Source organism: Orbicella franksi, chromosome 9, assembly GCF_964199315.1.
Source record: "Orbicella franksi chromosome 9, jaOrbFran1.1, whole genome shotgun sequence".
Classification (NCBI taxonomy): Eukaryota; Metazoa; Cnidaria; class Anthozoa; order Scleractinia; family Merulinidae; genus Orbicella; species Orbicella franksi.
Window position 1 is genome coordinate 1,960,966 of NC_138153.1, and position 20,570 is coordinate 1,981,535.

Sequence of the window (20,570 nt, forward strand, 5' to 3'; positions counted from 1 at the left end):
TTCTTACCCTCGAATAATGCATTTTTTTCTGGTTGGTTAACTGAATCTCAGTTACCAGCCGTTATATCTGTGTTGACGTTATATGGAGTATTAGTGCGTCAAGTCTAAAATTCGTTGGGAAAATAACTAAAACAGAAGAGTTGGTGAGCTTTCTACCCACGGAGATACAAGAAATAATGGCCAGTTCCGTTCCGGTAAACACAAAAAGCCACACGAAGCATTTAATTGAAAAAGCTTGTAAATCTATAACAAAAGCGACTGAATGAAGAGAAAAGTCGGCAAAATCTGCATGAAGATTCACAAAAGAAACACACTGAGCCCCAATGAACTACCTGAACACCTAGAAAAGGCTAGAAACAGTTTCGTTCAGATATAGCCTGGCGTAGCCTCCCTGCGGAAGGGCGAACGAGCAAAGCACAGTCGTCGAAAATGATGGCTGGAGCCAAGAAACTGCAATTCTACAATTCTTGCGCTGCTCTGATTGGTTCTTTGTTATGTTGTAATGTCAAAGTTAGTCGCACTTGTTCAACGGAAACATAGCATCATAACGACACAGACATAACGATCAGTTAAACCCGTATATCGTTAGGGTCATGCTGTTGCAGTATATTGCTGAGAGTAAAGGGGGGGGGGGGAGGGGGACATGGGGCTTTGCGGTGTTGATTGTTTTTCTAATGCAGTGATGCGGTGAATAAAGTCCCACCTAGCGGTGTTGTGGTGATCTCAAACCTGCGGAGCGCGATGTTTGTGTTTATCACCCTTAGGTGTTCGGTGAAATGCATTTATTTGCGGTGCTGTGGTTTCTTGTTTGACCTGATCTCAGACCAAAGACGAAAGAAACTAAACTATGTAGTTTATTTCTGGGAAAATACTAGTTTCTATCAGGACACGCGACTTCCTGGAAACGTTCGCTGCTTTACCACTTGGCAGCTGTAACTTTTCGGGTCAACTCCTCAGTCCAAATTATGAATGTTTACACAAACAAAATATACAAGAAAAGATTTACAGGCGTCAGCAGTATCGACTCGGACACGAAGCCAATGACAAGCATTGCGATGTGTTTATTTTGTGGAAAATTTTTGAGGTATAAAAGTATTAAATCAAGTGTAGACATTCAAATAATGGCGCCAAAAATCTATGTTGCGGTGACGGTGTTTCGTCGACTTTTCTTGCGATGATGCGGTGTTCGTCAATTTTTTTTCGCGGTGTTGCGGTGCTGAGAGCCCCCCTATGTCCCCCTTAGTAAATTAAAACTTCACAAACATTAGTTTATGGACTTTTAATGTCTCAATGTCTTTCTTTTACAAATTAAGTAAAGCAATGACTTGTTAACAAGCTATTCAAAAATTATAAAGAAGAAATAATTAAAACTAGTTTTAACGCACAATAACATTATTGATGATCGTATCCATGCATTTAAAAAGAAAAACAAGTTCTTATTTTTGTCAGGTCACAAAACAGAATTACTATATCATCTCAGGCAATAGCCGGGTTATGTAACATGGGAAATATCGTCCATTATAAATGATACACTGACTATCCTTGTCTATAGGAAATTAATTTGAAGAGCACTGAAATATATACATAACACAACATTTTAACGCAATTGAATTAACGTTCTTGACCCGCATAATATATTTCTGACCACTTAATTATTTTTACTAATTTATAATTTTTTTTCTTCCCTGAAACAGAGGAATATAGATGCAACTCTGTTGCAACTAAACCGTGGAAAAACCACTCATTTATATGACCATTTAACACACAAGGACAGCTAGAAACCAAGTCTCGTGTCCAAATAGCCAATTCGTTTGGCACGGTTCAATATTGCGTTCCAATAATTTAACAATTCTGAACGTACGAAATGACAGGGCTCATTCTGTCTGCATCCCGTCTCCATTTTATGTACCACAGTGGGATAAGCGTCGTGGTTACGATTGGAACAAAAGCGCAAACAACTCCGACGATGTTCGGGACCTGGGATGAATACGTGAAAAAACTCTCGATCACGTACGGGGACCACGTGATCAAAAACATGCTGATGGCGAGTTGCAGGCGGCAATGTGCTTTGTCCTCCTCGGTCTCTTCCGCCTCTCCGTTCTCCATCTTGGCTAGCTTGGCCTTTGCGCTTGAGTTTTTGTCCTCGGACTCACTTCCGAAGAAGTTGTAAATCAGGAGAGAGACAGGAATCAGAAAAATACACGATGTAATGAGTGTGAAACTCAACCCGGAAGGCGGCCAGTCCACCTCACAGAAGGCCTTTCTGCTAATAAACACGTACTTGCTCCACAGAAGAGAGAGCGAGTACGAAAGAGTGGTGTGCGCTATGATGTAACCCAGTGGAATGGAACGGGGAGCATTTCCCGGTACCTTCTGTGGATCGGTCATTCGGAAGTACTGTTCGGTGGTGATTGTGACGAGCGTTGAAATCGACACGATGATGTAGATTACATTTGTCAGTCCATAACTTCTGCACCAGTGCTCCTCGAAGTACCATCTTCCACTCGTACTGACGGAGATTAAAAGTGGCAAATCTTTGATCGAGACCAAAACATCTACGGCCGCCAAATTCGCCACGATTAGCGCTGTGCAGGAACTGCGAAGACTTCTCTTGCGGTAAATGTAGTAGCAAACGAAAATATTTATCCCAATAGTCATAAGGCAGTAGATTGCGATCACGGAGGCCACGGGTGAATAAGATGTGATTTCCATGCTAAATCCTATATCACTACCGTGAGCCATTTTCGTAGGAGGCAGACTGCTCAGGTGATCCTAGACAGAGATTATCTTCGGTAGCAAAAGCTGTTTTTTCCAGCGATCCACGGAAATACAATGATCAGTTTTCTTCCTTCGCGATGCGCACTTCTTTCTCGTAAGTAATCTCCAAATGTTTCTGGCTGTTTTCCCAGTGAAATCAAAATTCACGGTCTGATTAAATCATTTAGGAAAAGAGACGGCTCCCTAGAATATCTCAGGAAATCTTCTTTCGTATCCGAAATCCAACACTTCGGCTCCGTGAAAATGGTTGTAACTAAAGAAATAAATAGCTCTTTTGAATTAATTTTCCCCTAACAAAGAGCCTTTTTGACAGCGAGATTACAAAAGACTTTTTTATCAGCGAGTAACCTGTTACTAGAGGTAGAAATAATGTTAAATTTATGATCAAATCTTTCTCTATAGTCCACCTGTTACGGCGCTATAAAAACTACCTTTTGATTGGCTGGCAGGTGGTTTACTTTCTCTTCCGTGTTGTGATTGGCTAAAAATGCAGGGATTTTATGCTTCGCGGGAAAACATCATATTTGCTTGGTACATCCGTTGCTGTGGAATTATGAATAGTTCCGTGTTTTGAAAATTGGAACTGATGATGGAAAAATTAGACAGTCTATTTTTGTAGTCCTGAATAAATTCCGCTTTTTTTATTTTGCCTGCTAACCCTTTTAGCGGCTCGTCTTTTGAAAGGCCTTTCTTTGAGTGAAATGATGATATGTAGCGCCTTTTTGTGTATTCACGCTTGATTGAACAGCTCACAACTGAGCAACGACGAAACAATGGCAAGAACAATAAACAAACTGACGAAACATGTGTGAGCCATAGCAAAGCACGTGTTCTGTCTTCATAATGAGCTCACCATAATTCATAAGCTGAGACTTTAAAATCTTTTGTCTGCGATCTCCGCTCGCGCTGCGCTAAATAATAGAAGCTAAAAGACTGTGAAACTATCTCTCAACGTGGCTCCAACGTTGCTAAAGAAAGCATTGCGCGCAGAAAATATGAAATTGCATTTTAGTTCAACACGTGTATGTGCACAGGATTTTAAGTTGTTCGTTCCAAGTCAGTAATCCCAGCTGAAAGTACTGTTTGAGAGCGGAAATGTCACGGTGGCAGGTTTTAAAACTCTTGTAGATTAGCAGGTAGATTGCTGGTGGTTGATATGTTATTTAACAGGTCTAATGGTTTTATCGCAACTTTTAAAATGGAAGGACGTGCTTGAAAAATAATTTACCAATTTAGGACAATTTATGAGTTGTAAAATTGTCTAAATTATATAACATGCAATGGCTTTAGTCGAAAGGTGTGTTGAATATGTCAATAACTTCGAGCGGTAGTTTAATCTTTTAACCCAAATTGTGTAGTGTCTAGCCTTTTTTTCTCAGCATCGTAAGCGGGTAAATGGCGCGTGATTGAATTGACTGCTAGTTGAAAAATATAGTATAGTATAGAATCAGAAGCATATCACCTTCTAGGTGATATGCTTCTGATAGAATCTATACCCGCGCGCAGGGATCGTGGGTTCAAAATCTGCCGCTGGTTTATATCATGTAAAAGGATTGCTACTTTGATAAGTAAAAAAGCATTGTATTGGGCTTCAAATCCAGCACATCGCGACAGAACTCACGGTCAGTGGGGAAAGTGCTCAAGTTCTTTAATCGTGATCGAAGAGCGTTCGGAGAACGGGCTGGTTGTTAACATGGTTAAATTCTTTTGTTTAAACTGTGAAGCAGTCTCTTTTCTTTAAAGAACTTGCAGTTCATCAGTTATGGTAGGGAAGACGTGAAACGAGAGTATAGTAATTCTCTTCATGAGTCCATCGAGGTCTTTTCGTCGAATTTTTTTAGGGCAAATTTGCGACATTTGTTCGTATAAGGAGCGCGCGTTAATATAGCGCAATTTATTCCTTGGTGTTCGCATTTAAAGGCTCTTTGTTTATGATCCGCTTGTGGAGGACATTTGCAGTCAAAGATTTGCAATTCAAACACCACTTTGTTTGCAGACTCCCGTGGGTAGGGGGACACATATCCAATCCTCACCCCCATACCCCTAATCACCCTGCAGCTAATATTGGTGAGTAAATTATGCATAATATCGTAAAACTCTTAGAAAGGAAAAACAAATCACAGCGATAAAAGAAATGAACCGATATGATGAACACTGCTGGACAATTTGTATACCTGGATCAGTAACGTATACATTGTGGAAACTGATTCAGAGTTGTCGTTTCTAGCAACCCCCTGAATTACTGGTTATTGGTTGTGGGTAGAACGATAAGAAACCCTGTCCCTAAGGCGCTGTTTATAAGGAGGCAAGGTAACCCTAGTGCCCGGGGAAGGGGGGGTACTCCCTTATATGGGCTATATAGGTATGTGCGGCCCCAAAGGGTAAGGATTTGGTCATAATTAGGGTATCGATTTTGGCCATTTTGGTCTTCAATAGGTTATGGCTTTAGCACTCTAGCCTGCAGTGCAGGCGTCTTATTAGGGCGAGTTAGCGTTACAACCTTGCGACCGCCATGTTAGACCGCCATGTTAGACGGTGGGGGAAGGGGGAGGGGGAAAATGAGATTTTCTTCGTCCCACCCCCTCCCCTATCCTTCGTCTTGCCTATCATTCACCCCCTTGGTAAAACTTTCTTTCTCTCCCCAGTCTTCCACTGCATGAAAAATTCAAGATAGCGGCTAAACTTTTTACGATGTGAGCGCTCGCTCGAAAAAATCTCGCCTGCTCTGCAGGCTATTAGCACTCTAGTAATGGCCAAAAACTAGGGTAACCCTAGCTGAGCACTAAGGTTACCTTAACGCCAGGATAACCCTACCTGGCTTGGAAACGCTCTGTTAGGGACAACTCGCCTACAAGGGACAACTCTCCTAACCCGCAACAACTTTATTTGGGCTCCAAAAATCAAAATATCACAATGATAAAGACACTGGCAACACAAACCAATTGTGACTTAGAAAGATCGTAGTAGATTCACTTTTTTTAGTTTTGCTTTGGATAGAAAAAGTTTTGAATCGCGGCTTTTTGCGACGGAATGTTCGCAATAATGTCAGTTTGTTACTACTGTCCCTAAAATATTCAATTGCAGAATTGTTTATAGTTTTGCCATCAAATTTATCCCAAACAAAGACGGAGCTTAGAAATTGAAATGATTTCAACGGAAATGACAAATCGGCCCGTAAATAAAGTGAAAACAGATTTTAGCAATAACATTATTATCGGTTGTGTGTGCTAGGCTTAGTTTACACTAGCGACATTAAAGACGTTATTTGTATAGTGTGATCGTGCGGGTGAGGGTAGTTTTGAAACGAACTGTTGTTGGTGACTAGTCACCAACAACAATTTTTTTTTTTCAAAACTACCCTCACCCGGACGATCACTATACGAACTACTGATACTCCTGGGTTCAAACCATTTACTATGTTAAAGAAGTTATGTCGTTATGTCGTTATGTCGTTATGTCGTTGTGTTTGCAGTGTGAACATCCTGACATACAGGGTGTGTTTATAAAACAAAACGACGAACTTACCCACCCCACCCTGGAAAATTTGAGTAAGCAGCGCGCCTGCGATATGACAACCTCGCCGATAAGAGCCATGGGTAATATGGTAATATTATTCCCTTGGAAACGTAAACCTTTGCTGTGGTTCATTCAGAGACAGTAGAATTTTGCAAGTTTACGAACATTGACACTCAGAAATGAGTGGTTTACCTAGGGAAATATTGAAATGGATACAAAGCCTGGATCTGTCTCATCCCGTTAGAAACACCAGAAGGTAAAATTCAAGTTATTTTGGCTAAAACCAAGACGCCGTAAACAGCCTTCGTTCTGTCCTATTTCAGTAGCTATTGGTATAAACTTTACTTGTACTTACTGGGTCTACATGGCCGCATACTCCGTGTCAGGCAGTCAAAAAATTTTCGTTTTACATCGTGTTACCATTACAGCTATTGAAAACTAACCGTAAACAGGGGACCATTCGCTGGCTAACCTTTGTGCTTTTCAGGCTAGCCAGAGTATTATTCAACAGTGTATTCAATGCTAACCAGACATGGAGTATTTTGAACGAAAGCCTAGTTTACACTTGTGACATAACGACATACGCATAACGATATACACATTGTGAACATGCTGGCATAATCAACATAACAGCTAAACAACATGAACATGACGACTTAAGGATAAGACGGATCCTTTCCTTATGTAGTTCTGTCTATGTCGTCATGATGTTATGTTTCTGTTAAACCAAGTGTGAACAACACTGTCATAAAAACATAACAAACAATCAATCAAAGCGGAACAAGAATTGCTAAATCCAGTCAGAGACCAGTGCTGTTTTCAAAATGGTGCAACTAGCAAGAATTAACTGGTGCAGCTCTTGAGATCAGGAAGGTTAATCCAGTTTACCTGAAATAATATTCCAGATCACCCAAACTAAGCCCTCTGACAAGGCTGTGGTATTGGCTGTGTGTTCTCCTATCATCTTGTTAAAAGATCAGATGCACCCACCCTTTTCTTCTAGCATTTTTTCCCTTTGTTTTCTTGGACGGCCACATTTTCTCATCCTCCACTTCACCTAACCATATGTCTTTATATTGTTGTTCACATTACCCACATAAGCAATAATATTTATTTCAGTGTGATTATGTCCTTATGTTACTAGTGTGAATCATGCTGAAGTGTGATACTCTATGTCCAGTTAGCCTGAATGGCACTCTGGTTAGCTTAAGTGTTGTCCCAGTTGGTCTGTTTGCAATCAATTCTCAATAATTGTATTTGTAGCACAATAAATACATAGTTGTAATTTTAGGAAAATTTTCTGACTGCTGAACACAGAGTACTTTAAAAACACTGTCAGGCTTAGTGCCAGATGTATAGACACATAAATTGATGCTTTGTCTTTTTCGTTATAAGGGATTTTTCAAATGGATATTTGGTGGCAGAGATTTTCTCTTGGTATTATCCACAAGAAATTGAAATGCACTCCTACGACAATGGAACTTCATTGCCAAGCAGACAAGGGAACTGGTCTCAGCTACAAAGGGTAATTATGCTTAAATCTAAAAAAGGGCACTGTAAATTTTACAGAAGGTACTCTATTGAGGGTTACAGTAAAGAACAGCACCTGGCAAATTGACCTGCTGTGAGGCTGATTTTGCTTCCCTGGTTTGACCATCAGGGGTGGCGAATGGTAAATGCAAGACTAAACAAGCCAGCGAGACAAGCGTTTTTCTTTGCGAGCCCGAGACATTTTGACTTTTTAGATTGCGAGACCGAGACTTCAAAGTGTTTTGAGTGCGAGCGCAAGACATTCAGACTCTTAAAATTCAAGCCCCAGATTTAGTTGAGAGCTAGAATGAGCTTGCGCAGCCTTAAGCCAGCTTCTTGGAACTGACTGGAACTGGAAATTCGTATATGACACACTACGTTATGATATCCTAGAGAAAAGTAACTGTTTTTCTGTCACCAAAACGGACAATGTGGCAGGTTTTGTAGCTTTTTGTGGAATTAAGACAATTAGGAGAAGTTAGGATTAATTTTTTCTCGGAAAATTTGTAAGTTGCTTCATTGAAATTCCATATCAAGTGAAGAGAAGACGTCATTTATAAAAACAGACAAAGGAACGAATTGGGACTTCGAGACCCTTAGCCTTGCAAAAAATCGTGACTCTGAGACAGCCTCATAGAAAAATCGAGACTACGAGACACACATAACCACTAAAAAACGAGACTGCAAGACCCATGAAATTAGACCAAAATTTTATGAGACCCAGATCTTTTGAAGGACCATCGCCACCCCTACCATCTGGAGGAAATTTTTCTTGTGAAGAAATTCACATCAACAAGTTTTGCCCACCTGCTGAAAAGTGTAATGAACCCCCTGCTCTATCTTCAATATACTACTGAAAAATCTATTTTCTATTTCAGGATTTTTATGGTCTTGTTAAAGTAACGAACATCTCCATTGATTTTCTGACAGTAACTCTTGGTGTAATTTTATTATTAGTTTTTTCAGCGGCATGAATTTGACATTCCCAAAGAAGTGATAGAAGGAACTATTCACTGCAAGCCCAATGCAGCAGCTCTGTTAATGGAAAAGATATATTTTCTTTTGACAAATAGGAAGTAAGTACATGTATTAACTTAATCATTTAGCTTTTCTGACAAGGAAAAGAAGATATAGTGTGGTGATTGAGATTCTGGAGTATATTGCACTTTGAGTGTTACCATCCAGGAGAACACCTTAGTGATGGTAAATTAACAACATCAGCCAATGCATTTTTTAGCGTCGGTAGTTTGATGGCCGATGCGTTGGCCTACGTACTGGCTGCCATGTTGATGGGATCAGATTCTTTACCTTTTATGATTACACTGATCACCTTTGGAATAGTCTTTGGAATAACTGAGAAATGCTTCACAAGAGTGTAGTACACATTTTTCCTGCTTCTCTCGAGTTAAAGCACATTAAGTAGAAGTTTGGGATACAGGAAAATTATTATGTGGAAGCACATTCAAGCAGTCTGTAAGTTTGTCTGCAGCTATTCTCAGCCGTCAAACTTTCCCGAAATTGTATTGATCAACAGAAAAGTGAAAAAGATATTTCTTTCTGAAAATACTGCGAGGAAAAGATAGGAAATTCACTTGTTAAACTATGAGTTATCAAAACCTTTTTTTTGGCTCGCAAGTCAATTGACACATAAATAGAACTTGCCCAATCTTGCTAATATTTTCAAATGGCTTTTGTAAAATTAAATGTGGGAAATGTACATACTGGCTTAACGTTTACTCTTTTGTCATGAATATAGAATCAAGAGTTCACCGGCAGAAGAAGAGTATAACTTTACAGATAGTAACTACCAAGAACAACTTCCAGCTCATGCAAGGTCAACAGCTTCAATGGTAAATAACTTGCTGGTTAATTGTCCCCAAAGAGAATGCAATGATTGATGTAAAACAGTTGTCTGAGCTAGTACAGTTATCTATACCCAGACCTAACTGACTGAGACAGTTAGAATTTATCTGGTTTGCATGCTAGTATCAAGCTCTTATGACTCCCACGCCACCACATGCAAAGCAACAAAACGACTCCACAAGAAACAGATTTTTCAAAAGTGAACATTTTTTCAGTTGAATCTTTCTTATGAAAGATCCAAGCTGGACTTGACACTCAGATATGTTCAATTATCAATTATTGTTATGCAAAAAAAAAATAGGTCATGTTAATATTTCCTGTTTTGTGGAAACATACTTGTAGTAATTGTCAAGCTAAGTTAAATCATAAATAAAAGCAATCTTAATTCCTTGATTATAACATCTACAATTTTTTTTAGGCCATCAAAAACAATATTGCAAATACTGAGTTGTCAACAGATCCTGATCGCATTCTTTGTCGACAAAAGGTGAGAACAACATAATTCTCTGCTCCACAGTAGTTAAAGATGAAAGTTATTGCAGACTCCTAAATTATATACTTTGTCTGTATGATAATAATGATCAGTTGACTCCAAAAGATGTGTAATCCCTCAGCTAATTTAACCCTTCATTTGATCAATGTTGAACTTATTCTTGCAAAATATATCATTTAGTAGAATCTGGGATTCTAACAATGCTTTTCGTTTTTCAGGCTCAAGCTATCATAAATGTCCATTTAGAGCATAGAAGACAGGAACGAGTCGAAGACCCACGTGAGTAGAAGAAATGCTATATACCTACAGCTTTTTATGAATTCAAATCGACCTTTTAACCTTGAATGATACATACAGTGCCTCTAGAAAGCAGTTATCTGGAAATGTCTATTTGAGCAATGGACAGAAAATCAAGCAAACTTCCTTGGATCAGAAATCATCTAAGCTAACTTAAAACCAGATCAGCATGGACTTGATAATAATAACAATGATAATGATAATGATAATGATAATGATAATGATAGTAATAATTAAATAAATAATAATAAAGTTTTTTGGACACATTTAGAAAACTCAATGCATTTACATTACATATATATGAGAAAATTTTTTTCTTTTGTCAAGTAAATGCAGTCACTTATTTTTATTGGAAAAATTATATAGACTGTCCCAGTATGCATCCACTGTCTCTACAAATTGGATTAATAACCCTCGCATTCACAAGGTGGAAATTTTCTTAATACACTAATGGTATCGTGGTTAGAATGAAAGGTATCATTTATTTAATTTGTAACATAATGAAGTTACAAGTACCGGTATATTTAGGTGAATATTTCCAAATTTTGTGAAGCTTAATATAGGTTTACCCTGTGAGCAGAGTAATGTGGGATTTCTTTCTGCAGCTGTTTTAATGACTGCTTGTAACATAATGTTTCTGTATTGTAGAATTTCCAGAAAATATCCATTACTACCCCCCCCCCCCAAAGAAGGTTTTGGAATTTCTCTGGGGGGTGGGGGGTCTGTAAGGCTAAAAAATTTGAAGAAATGCATGAAGTTTAATTGGAATTTCCAGAGGGACTGGGTCTTAGAAAAATCCCTTCCGTGGGGGAGGTATCAATGTTTTTTGGAACTACATGAACACATTGGCAATAAGCGTTTACAAAAAAATGTTTTTTACTTTAAATAGAGTTTAATTAAGCTTTTCATGCTGCAAACAAGGAATGTCTTGTGCCTATTCAAATAATAATCAGCTTTTCTATGTGAAGAAAAAGAAATCAAAACAAAAAACCACTGTCCTTGTGATTGCCAAATTCCAGTGTCAAGTAGAGCTAGTGGCAGAGAGTGGGTCTGTGGTGTATGTATTAAGTAATTTGTTGTTTGTTTAAACTGCAGATCGTTTTGGTATTCGACCGACTCTTGGTCAGTTATGTCCCAGGAAAGTTCCTCCACCAAACTACAATGAACCTTTACAAAGACGTCAAAGAGATACAGCAGGGCAAAATGGTTAGTACTTAGATATGTTAGATTACAAGACCTGACAGGTCTGTGATGAATGTAAGTAGTTGCTAGTTTACATGATCACTTTCAATCAATCAAGATACAATGACCTATTCAAAAGAACTTTGTTTTGAACTACATGTAAGTCAGTCCCTATGCTCTGTAGCTCTTTTTTACCTGAAACAAGAAAATATGAAAAGTATTGCTATGGTCAAACTTAGGCAAACTAAATATGAGGGGAAGGAAATATGAGGGGAGGTGTAGAAATGAAACAAAGCTTGCAATAAATGGCCAAGAAATCATTTTCTAAGGTTACCAGTTGTTTAGCCCCCAAGTCGATTAGCCCCTAGCCGGTTAGGCTTAACCAGAAGTCGATAAGCCCTCATATTGACGCTTAAAGAATGCACACTGTGTTGTCAACTTCTGGTTGGGGCCTAAACAGTTAGGGGCTAATCAACTTGGGGGCTAAACAACCAATTACCTTTTTAAGAGTTGAGAGTTACGAGATCTGATGCAAATCTAACAAATCATATTTATCTTTTAGATAAAGGCACTGAAAATAGCCAACCAGCTAAATACACAGAAATACAAGTGAACCAGCTCACAGACACCAGTGAAGGTTTCCTTCCTCCGATCCACAGTGCTGGAATGTACTCAGTTGTGCATTGATGAAAACATTGATTACACTCCGGCCAGTGTAAATTAAAGATATTTATATGACAGAGGTTAATGTTGCTTCAAAACGCTAGAAAGAATCATGTTTGTGACTGCATTGAATCAGTATACAAGCAGTGGAACTGAGAATTAGATTCAAACTGGACAGTTTTATACAATTAACATTCATAGCTTTCAGGTGTCATAAATACTGTTCAGCATTTCTGTTGTATATACCTCTATATAGTGATGTGTTTCTGCCTCTGTTCAAGATTAGATGAAGTGAAGTGATTAGATTATGTGAAGTGTTACCAGTTTACCTTGTGTGCTTTTACCATAATGTCCATGAAACAAAGTTACTGGAAAGCAATTGTTTTCCTTTTTCACATTGTCTTGTGATTAAAAGTTGAACAATGCTACGTGGCGAATCAAACTCACCGAATCTTCAATAGTAACATAATTAGCGTCATAATAAATTGACTCTAAATAATAATTTTGCTATTTTACTACTAGTCAAGAGCAGTTTTCATTGGTTTTATATCAACTACGCTACACGACTGGCTTAAAAAACTCGCGCCACTTTTTCATCCAATCAGAAGTGAAACCAAAACCAATCGTGACTTTTTCGCACGCGTTTTCCTGCGCTTTGCGTCAGCTACATGTAATTCCTTCAAGTTTTGTTTGGTTCACTTTATTGTCCGTGCCCTTCGTGATTGTATTGGCTGGAGTGATTTAATACTCTACTTGTGGTTTCACGACACTCACTTGAAAACAGCTCAGTGTCATTTAACAAGGATTGCTTTGCAACACGAATATTTGAATCTCAGAATCCGTGGACGTGATAGCTCGACTGCTCTCATTTTCTTCCGGCGCTTTTCGACTCCTTTTCGGCAGGCAACACGTTTTCTTAGTCCTTTCTTCTTGAGCTGCCCTCAGACAAATAAATCTGGCACCCAGATTTTTTGTTCAATTCAGTAGTAAACCTTTTGGTGGTGGTGGTGGTGAGTAGCTATAAGGAAGAAGCTTGTCTTTAAAGTTTCAAACAGCATGTTAGACTTCGTAACTTCTTTTGCTGAAAATTTGGCCTGGTCAAGATTATTTTTTTCTGTATGCAATATTGGGGTACATCAAATACCGGGAGCAAGGGAAACCGAACGTCGGTGAAAACCACCTGGGGAAATCTCGTCGAAGAAAAGTCTCCTGGAGAGCAATGAAAGGGACCGTTCAGTGAGCCCAAAGAAAATTGTTACGAGCAGCTGTGTGTTAGATGATCGTCAATAAATGGATATGGCGTTCTCCGTTGTTGAAACGAAGAATCTGGGAAAATGACAGTGCAATGTTTGGTTTAGTATAGAAGCCCTTTTTGGTTTCATTCGAGGGCCAAGGAATTCATCTTCCATGGTTGACATGTCATTTTGATCAAGTAGTCCAGTTTTCGGTTACTGTCGTGTTTATTTCTGCGCCGTAGACATGCATTGCAGTAGGATATCAGATATCACCGACTGAACTTCACTGGGTCTGTACAGCTGTACAGCACCGAGCCGGGCCGCGGCTATTTGATATCTTGATGGTACGAAACCAGGTCAAGGGAGAACGTGTCGAATTCCTTTCCTTACCCACTGTACAGGAACATTGATTAAGTTACTTGCGCTTGCTTTGCCGGTTAGTTTCCGGGTCTCTGGTTATGCATGCGTCAACTATAGTTCTCAGGTTGAGGGGAGCTGCCTGATCATAGAGTCCCGCACTCCCCCGAAGTACAACGGAGTTTAGGAACAAGACAGCTATATTTCGCTTGCTTTGTGAGAAATGCTTCCAGTCAGTTGGAACATCAATTTTATTAAAAATTCAAAGGAAATACATTAAAAGTATGTCATTGCGAGGACCAGAATCCTTTTCCCATTAAACTCTCTTACGTATTCTAGGATTTGTACGAAAATAACCAAAAAGTCTGTATCTTCAGGTGTTAAAAAAAGAACATTATCTAAGCTATTCTTACCAAAGATTACGAAAATAAAGTTTTGTAAATAAGTAAAAAATTTGTTTCCAAAACTATACTATGTTAGCCAACAAAGCAAACAAAATGTTGATTCAGCGCAACTTTACTGTAATAGTTTTATCATAGCATGTTTTCTTACTGATTGTCCTAGATTTTACTTTGATGGGCCTGATTTATGATTTCAAGTCATTTTACAACACGCAGAATTATATTCTGATCAATAAAAACAGACAAATTCTGCACGGCAGAATAATACCGTGAGAATTTTTTAACGAACTTCGAACTTCGAACTCAAAATTTAACTTTGTTCTAACGCACAAAAATCTTCTTTTAACTATTTTGGCGGCGTACAAATAAGTGAAATTTTACGCTCAGAAACCTTTTTTTTTGCATTATAAAACCAATTCTCATCTTAATGTTTCGTCCCTTCGATTTAAAATTCAAAATGTTGTGACATGACTTCAAATTATATGACACGGCCCCATTTTGATGACAATAAAACTTTTAATACCATCTCCTACAATATTAGATTATTACAGAAAACATTTCGAATTCTTAGTCTATAGGGAAAATAAAACTCTTTTAAATGCAATTCACGAAGAGTCACCAAGGGTAAAATGCGATCATTTGGTCGGTTCGCTCAAGCAAGATATTCGCTTTAGTTTGTCATCCTTGTTTATGTGGAGAAAAGATTGAAAGCATGACATTTCATGCGGAATATGTAGGTGTAACATACGGTGCCAAGAGGCAATTTTCTTAAAGAGAAGGAAAAGAGTACAGTGAATTCCCGATTTCTCGAACCCTTTATTTTTTTTAACCTCCAGATAACTCGAACCAAAAGTCGCTTCTCTCAACTCAGTAGAACACTGCAATTTCACTTCCGATTTCTCGAACTACCCGGTGTTTCAAACCAATTTTCGTTTCCCTTGGAGGATCGAAAGATCGGAATTCCTTGACACCTTCTAAAAAAAACATAGGCATGCATCGCGTACACAGCGCGCAGTCGAATTGTTTTTCAACTAGTATTTCTATCCTTGTGATAATTCTCATCTTTTTTGCATTATATTTGCAAAAACAAGCACAAACCTTTGTTTGTTTGTTTTTGTATTTCCAAAATCTTATCTGATCAGTTTCATCATTTTGCTGTAATTAAGTATTGTGTTATTACTGTGCCGTGACAAAGACAGCAATGTTTCACCATTGCACACTGCCGTCACATTACAAAATACTACAGGTTCGTGCTATAAAACTATTTTACACTTAACTTAAAAGTCTAAACTTTATTTTCAGGGAATTTTTTTCTCCTTTTTACTAAACACAAGAAACATTAAATGTACTTTTGGGATTCACGTTGAAGGGTCTCGATCCACAGGGCGTTTTAAGGACCTCTGTCTAACTTTGAGTTCTTCCATGACGTGCTTTGAGGAGCCTTTTCGTCGAAGGTGGACTGACTGTTGATACAAAGCGACATATCAGTAAACCATACAGAGAGTATTTTACCTAATCCAGCCCCTGGACCCGGCCATTTTAATCACAAAACGACACAAAATCACGCACAAAGTGGGAGTATTTTTAAAAAGTTTGTAAATTCACCTCCCATAGTAACGAACACTAAAATTGATAACAGAGGGGTTCGAGCGCACGGATAGGGATAACAAACCTTTTGCAACTTCAGGCCCCGTCCACACTATGCCGGAGAAATTTGAAAACGCAGCTTTATTTCTCCGGTTAGGCCTACCTTCCACACTGATCCGTCACGAAAACGGAGCTCAGTTTTCGAAAACGCCCTTTAAACCGGAGGAATTTGAAAACGCAGCTTTATTTCTCCGGTTAGGCTTCCCGTCCACACTAATCCGTCACGAAAACGGAGCTCAGTTTTCGAAAACGCTCTTTAAACCGGAGGAATTTGAAAACGCCGGCTTTACGTTTTAGTGTGGACGGAAAACAATACGAAAACGGAGCTTTTTGAAAACGATGACATCACGGCAATGATGAGATTCCGCTGACCGAGTTTCCTCCACAACAAATCCAAAATGACCAGTGATTGTTGCGTTTTTAAACGAGAAAAATTTTTACGGCGCAGTGTGGACGGACCTGAAACAAAAAAATATTCACTCTATTCGCTGTATCCAAGGTCCACCGGTTTTATCACAAACATTGAATGCAACAAATAAACGTTTCTAGCTTTTAAAATGCGTGTTATAATAAAATTATTTAACAGACCTGTCTACCGAGGAATAAGGGTAAATCTTCTGTTTGCGTGTCCTATTCAATGACCAAACAAACTTATTAGTACTTCCACTGACGCTTAATTCATAAGTACATAATACCACAGTGTGGTCTGTAGAGAGTCAATGTCGTGGTTTGCAGAACTTCAACGTAGCGCATTTATAATTAACTTCACGAGAACAGGAAAAGATAAACGTTGAATTCAATAAGCCTAAACTGCATTTCACTCAAAAAAAAAAAAACAGTAGTATGTTAGTAGTATCTTAATGAGAAGTTAAGTTAATTCAACCAAAACCTGAATTTTTTCGAACGGCACAAAACTGCACAACAAAAACTACTAAGCGATTCAAGAGCTTGATGAAAATAAAAAAAAAGTTACAATAGCACTTCTCGAGGGATTTGTTAATTAACAGATTGAAATGAATGAAAAATATTTCTTACCCTTGGATCAACCAGGGAGTACGTAGCCATGGCTTCTCTCTGTGAGGGATCAGACCAGATACCTTCTGGGTGCTACGAATGAACAAAGTTCCAGAGAGCAAGGATTATTTTGCTGTATTTCAGGAGCAGCTACATAGCTGCCAAGGCCTTGCGCTAACGAAGACGTCAGGTACATCAGGGAGCTTAAGAAAACCACGACGGCAACGGTAACGTCGCTAAACAAAAGGTTTAATGAGCGGAACAATGGCTGTGCACGTGCGTTATAATTCTTGGTACATTTCTTTGCCGTCCTTTGCAAAACAACAACGTGAAACGTCTGGAGAACGTGAACCACGACGGCTAGTTGTTTAAATTTTTATTTCGAATTTATCTGTGTCTTAGATTCAGTTTCGTGATAACTTTGACAGTGATAAAGTAGATGACTTTAGGGAACCGCGAGATTCGTAGGTAAAATATAAAAACATTTTTTAATCGACGTCGTCCTAGGCGTCGCCGTCGTGGTTTCTTAAGATCCCTATTAGTAGACCACTCAGCTTCATAACTAACCAGTCAAAACGCATGCAAGAATCACGTGACATTACTGCTCAACTGAAACCAATGAATACTCGTTTCTTGCTCGACCACTCAGGAAGAAAATGAGCTTACAGACAGGCTATCAGCTGTATATAAATATGAGCAACAACAATCGTACATACCTTCATGTTAATTATGGCTGCCAACCAACGATTTCTATCAGCTTTGTCCTTTACACACATATACCTATTAAGACATGCAAAAATAACTCGAGGGTCAAAATTCTCCAGCACGGCTCGCGTAAGCTACAGCCTAGCTTAGTTTTAGTAAGTAGTATGGCAAAATCCCGCACAATAAGAAAGAACCAATCAGAACGCTGGAATTTACTCCAAGACCACCTTGCCATATAATAATCGATGGTTTGCCACTGACCTGACGATATCCTCTTGGTCCGTTTTCACAACAACAGTGAATCCGCAACTGCCGAGAGCAAATAACATCAATTCACTGACATTAATAATGCCCGCGTGAGTAATCAAAATCAAGTTTCTCCTTACAATGTGAATACATCGTCAAGAAACCAGGTGATGAGATATTTGATATTTCATCAAGAGATTTCATTTCTTGATGAAATATCAAATTCCCAGAGCTAAAATGAAGTGAATTCTATAAGAATCAGTGAGGAGAATTAACTCGCAGCTGGTTACCTAGTGTCCACTCCTTTGGTTGCTTTCTCAGCTGGAACGCCCACGTACAAGGTCAGTTTATGCATCGGCCATTGTTCAGAATCAGATTTGTCCGACTTGATGGCTTTAAATATCGACTGAAAAAGAAAAAAGAGGCCACGAAACAGGCCGGTAATTAACTTCAGTTTTAGCAGCATAGAGCGACTAGGAGTATGTCTACACCCCCCTGCATGGGATGCTTGTCCATCGCAGGGCTACCCCCAAGCGTTAAGATCGCCGGAACCCACTTGTAGACCTGGGTGGAGACAGGCACTGTGACCCCGGTCTGGGTTCACACCCGGATTTCTCGATCTGGAGTCTCATTAAGCCACCGCACCTCCCAGGCTTTACTCCAAAAGTAATTGCTAAGAAGAAAAGTGTCTTACCCCACGTTCTTTATTGACGGACATGTAACCATTCTTCAGGCACACGTTACTCTGCTTCCAGCTCTTGCTTTTCGGATCCCGGATGTGCAAGGTGCCTTCAATTGACAGTAATGAACCGACCTAGGACGAAAAGCAGTCAGTCATAAACAACTACACCACCATCAACAGAAATGAAATCCTACAATAAAGAAAAGATTGTGTAAAAAAGAACTCAACAAATGACAGGAAGCCATTTGGAAGATTAAAGATGACATGGATGGAGAAGTATTTTTCACGACAAACCTGAAAAAACAGGCAGAAATTACAGCTAGATAGCATGAAACCCAACAGTAATGGATTGATTTTGTAGAACAGTACTGAGTTAATGACAGAAAGACAGTAAGAGGTGGGGATCAAAAGCGCTGGCAAGGATGGAAATGGCCGGATCGTAATATGGACAAACTTGAAACATCAGACCCAAGTTTTGTAAAACCCTCTTTGCTACAAGCACATACAGATTCGTTAAGGAAATTGCTTAAGTTCTATAATTAGTTTCTGTTTTTATCCCATATTTAGATTTTTGGCAATTTCTTTTAATTTTGGAAAAAATTCTTAAAGATGAATCTATACTTTCAGTTATTGTTACAAATCATTTGAAATAACGACAAAGAGAAAACCAGAGTGGAATATTTACATGTGGAGCGATCTCTTCCGCGATGTAATTCTCTTTAACAATCAGGTAGTTACCAGTCCCCCAGTTTGCCGCCGACATGACTTTCTCTCTGACTTGGAATGCACGTTCTGATATAGACAAGGAAAAATAGAATATCTATAAACTCTACAGACATATTTCAATTTATCTATCTATCTACTTTAAAATATGAAGTATGCGAAGTGTATGAACGAATCACATATACAATAATAAATACTGTGGATAGAGAATGTAAAATGAAGATTTACAGGTGCAAAGTTCAGTTAAAGCATTCTGGTTAAAATAATTCAAGAATTTCTCCAATCGATCTGAATTTAAAATTTGAAAGAGCTATACCTTTGACGCCTTTTAATACAGAGGAATCAATTTTACATCACTCAAATATTTTGTGACGGTAGCAAAGTTGTAGATGCTGGGACTATCACCCTTTCAATACATGTGTTGAGTTTGGTGTGGCCTCTGTTACAACTGCTCCCCCCCCCCCCCCTCCCCGAAAGAAAAGAGAGCTTGAGCAATGACGACAGCGACCCCGAGGACAATGGCTAATAAAAAAATGAATTTCCATTTTACCTTCGAATTTCGCAAATGTCTGGATCTGTTCAGTGTGCCTACTGGTCTCAGAACTTGGTCAAGCTAAATATATCACGCCAGCGTTCAATTCCAAATGAAAATACGGAAAATTAGTCACAGCGGAACTTGGTCATTTCACGTTGTTGTTGTGCACGGCAAAGAAATGTACAAAGATTTATAAAGCACGTGTACAGCCATTGTTTTGTTCATCAACCTTTTGGTTGGTAGCGTTCTGGTTGTCGTTGCCGTCGCCGTCACCGTCGTGGTTTGGTTAAGCTCTCTGACTGAAAACTCAGTGGAAGCGGCTGTAACACAGACTTATTTGGTGATGAACATTTTCGCTGGTTTTTATTGGCCTTGCGCACGTGAAGAGTACATGTTGGCCATGTGATTTTCTGCTAAGGCTTGGTAACTACATCTCACTGGCAAACTGAATCACTGAAATGACCGACTGGACTCACCCATAGCACCGCCGTCGATAACTTCAAAGAGAACCCAGTCTACGTCACGTGATAGATTCTTCTGTGCTACAATCTCAGCACATAGCCTTCCTGCTGTCATCTCTGAAGAAACCTAAAGAGAAATCAGTAGATTTCAGATCAAAGCAGCAATTCTTCCTTCTTACCGTCGCACATTTCTTTAATTTAAGTTTGGAGAATTTGGTGCCAAAGGGGAACCTTATCAACAC

General features: G+C 39.0%; 3 protein-coding genes across 3 annotated transcripts in view; 1 reads left to right on the plus strand and 2 right to left on the minus strand.

Moving 5' to 3' along the window:
• Window positions 1-54: 54 nt before the first annotated feature.
• LOC145497018 (visual pigment-like receptor peropsin) lies at window positions 55-4,173 on the minus strand. Its single transcript, XM_081476794.1, has one exon. The coding sequence runs from the start codon at window positions 2,740-2,742 to the stop codon at window positions 1,843-1,845; it is 900 nt and encodes a 299-aa protein (XP_081332920.1). The 5' UTR covers window positions 2,743-4,173; the 3' UTR covers window positions 55-1,842.
• A 1,711-nt stretch (window positions 4,174-5,884) lies between these two features.
• On the plus strand, window positions 5,885-14,138 carry LOC145496802 (spermatogenesis-associated protein 4-like). The gene is made up of 8 exons (XM_081476550.1): window positions 5,885-6,550; window positions 7,690-7,819; window positions 8,782-8,900; window positions 9,581-9,674; window positions 10,106-10,174; window positions 10,399-10,459; window positions 11,573-11,683; window positions 12,222-14,138. The coding sequence occupies exons 1-8, from the start codon at window positions 6,474-6,476 to the stop codon at window positions 12,344-12,346; spliced, it is 786 nt and encodes a 261-aa protein (XP_081332676.1). The 5' UTR covers window positions 5,885-6,473; the 3' UTR covers window positions 12,347-14,138.
• A 9-nt stretch (window positions 14,139-14,147) lies between these two features.
• Window positions 14,148-20,570, minus strand: part of LOC145496791 (arf-GAP with Rho-GAP domain, ANK repeat and PH domain-containing protein 1-like) — a 34,178-nt gene continuing 27,755 nt past the window's right edge. Inside the window, exons 37-45 of the mRNA XM_081476537.1 lie at window positions 20,344-20,455; window positions 19,295-19,401; window positions 18,622-18,741; window positions 18,218-18,333; window positions 17,943-17,990; window positions 17,693-17,756; window positions 16,998-17,069; window positions 16,551-16,592; window positions 14,148-15,778 (exon numbers count right to left, since the gene is read on the minus strand). Coding sequence (XP_081332663.1) covers window positions 15,674-15,778; window positions 16,551-16,592; window positions 16,998-17,069; window positions 17,693-17,756; window positions 17,943-17,990; window positions 18,218-18,333; window positions 18,622-18,741; window positions 19,295-19,401; window positions 20,344-20,455 — 786 coding nt within the window. The 3' untranslated portion in view covers window positions 14,148-15,673. The remainder of the gene's footprint in view (window positions 15,779-16,550; window positions 16,593-16,997; window positions 17,070-17,692; window positions 17,757-17,942; window positions 17,991-18,217; window positions 18,334-18,621; window positions 18,742-19,294; window positions 19,402-20,343; window positions 20,456-20,570) is intronic.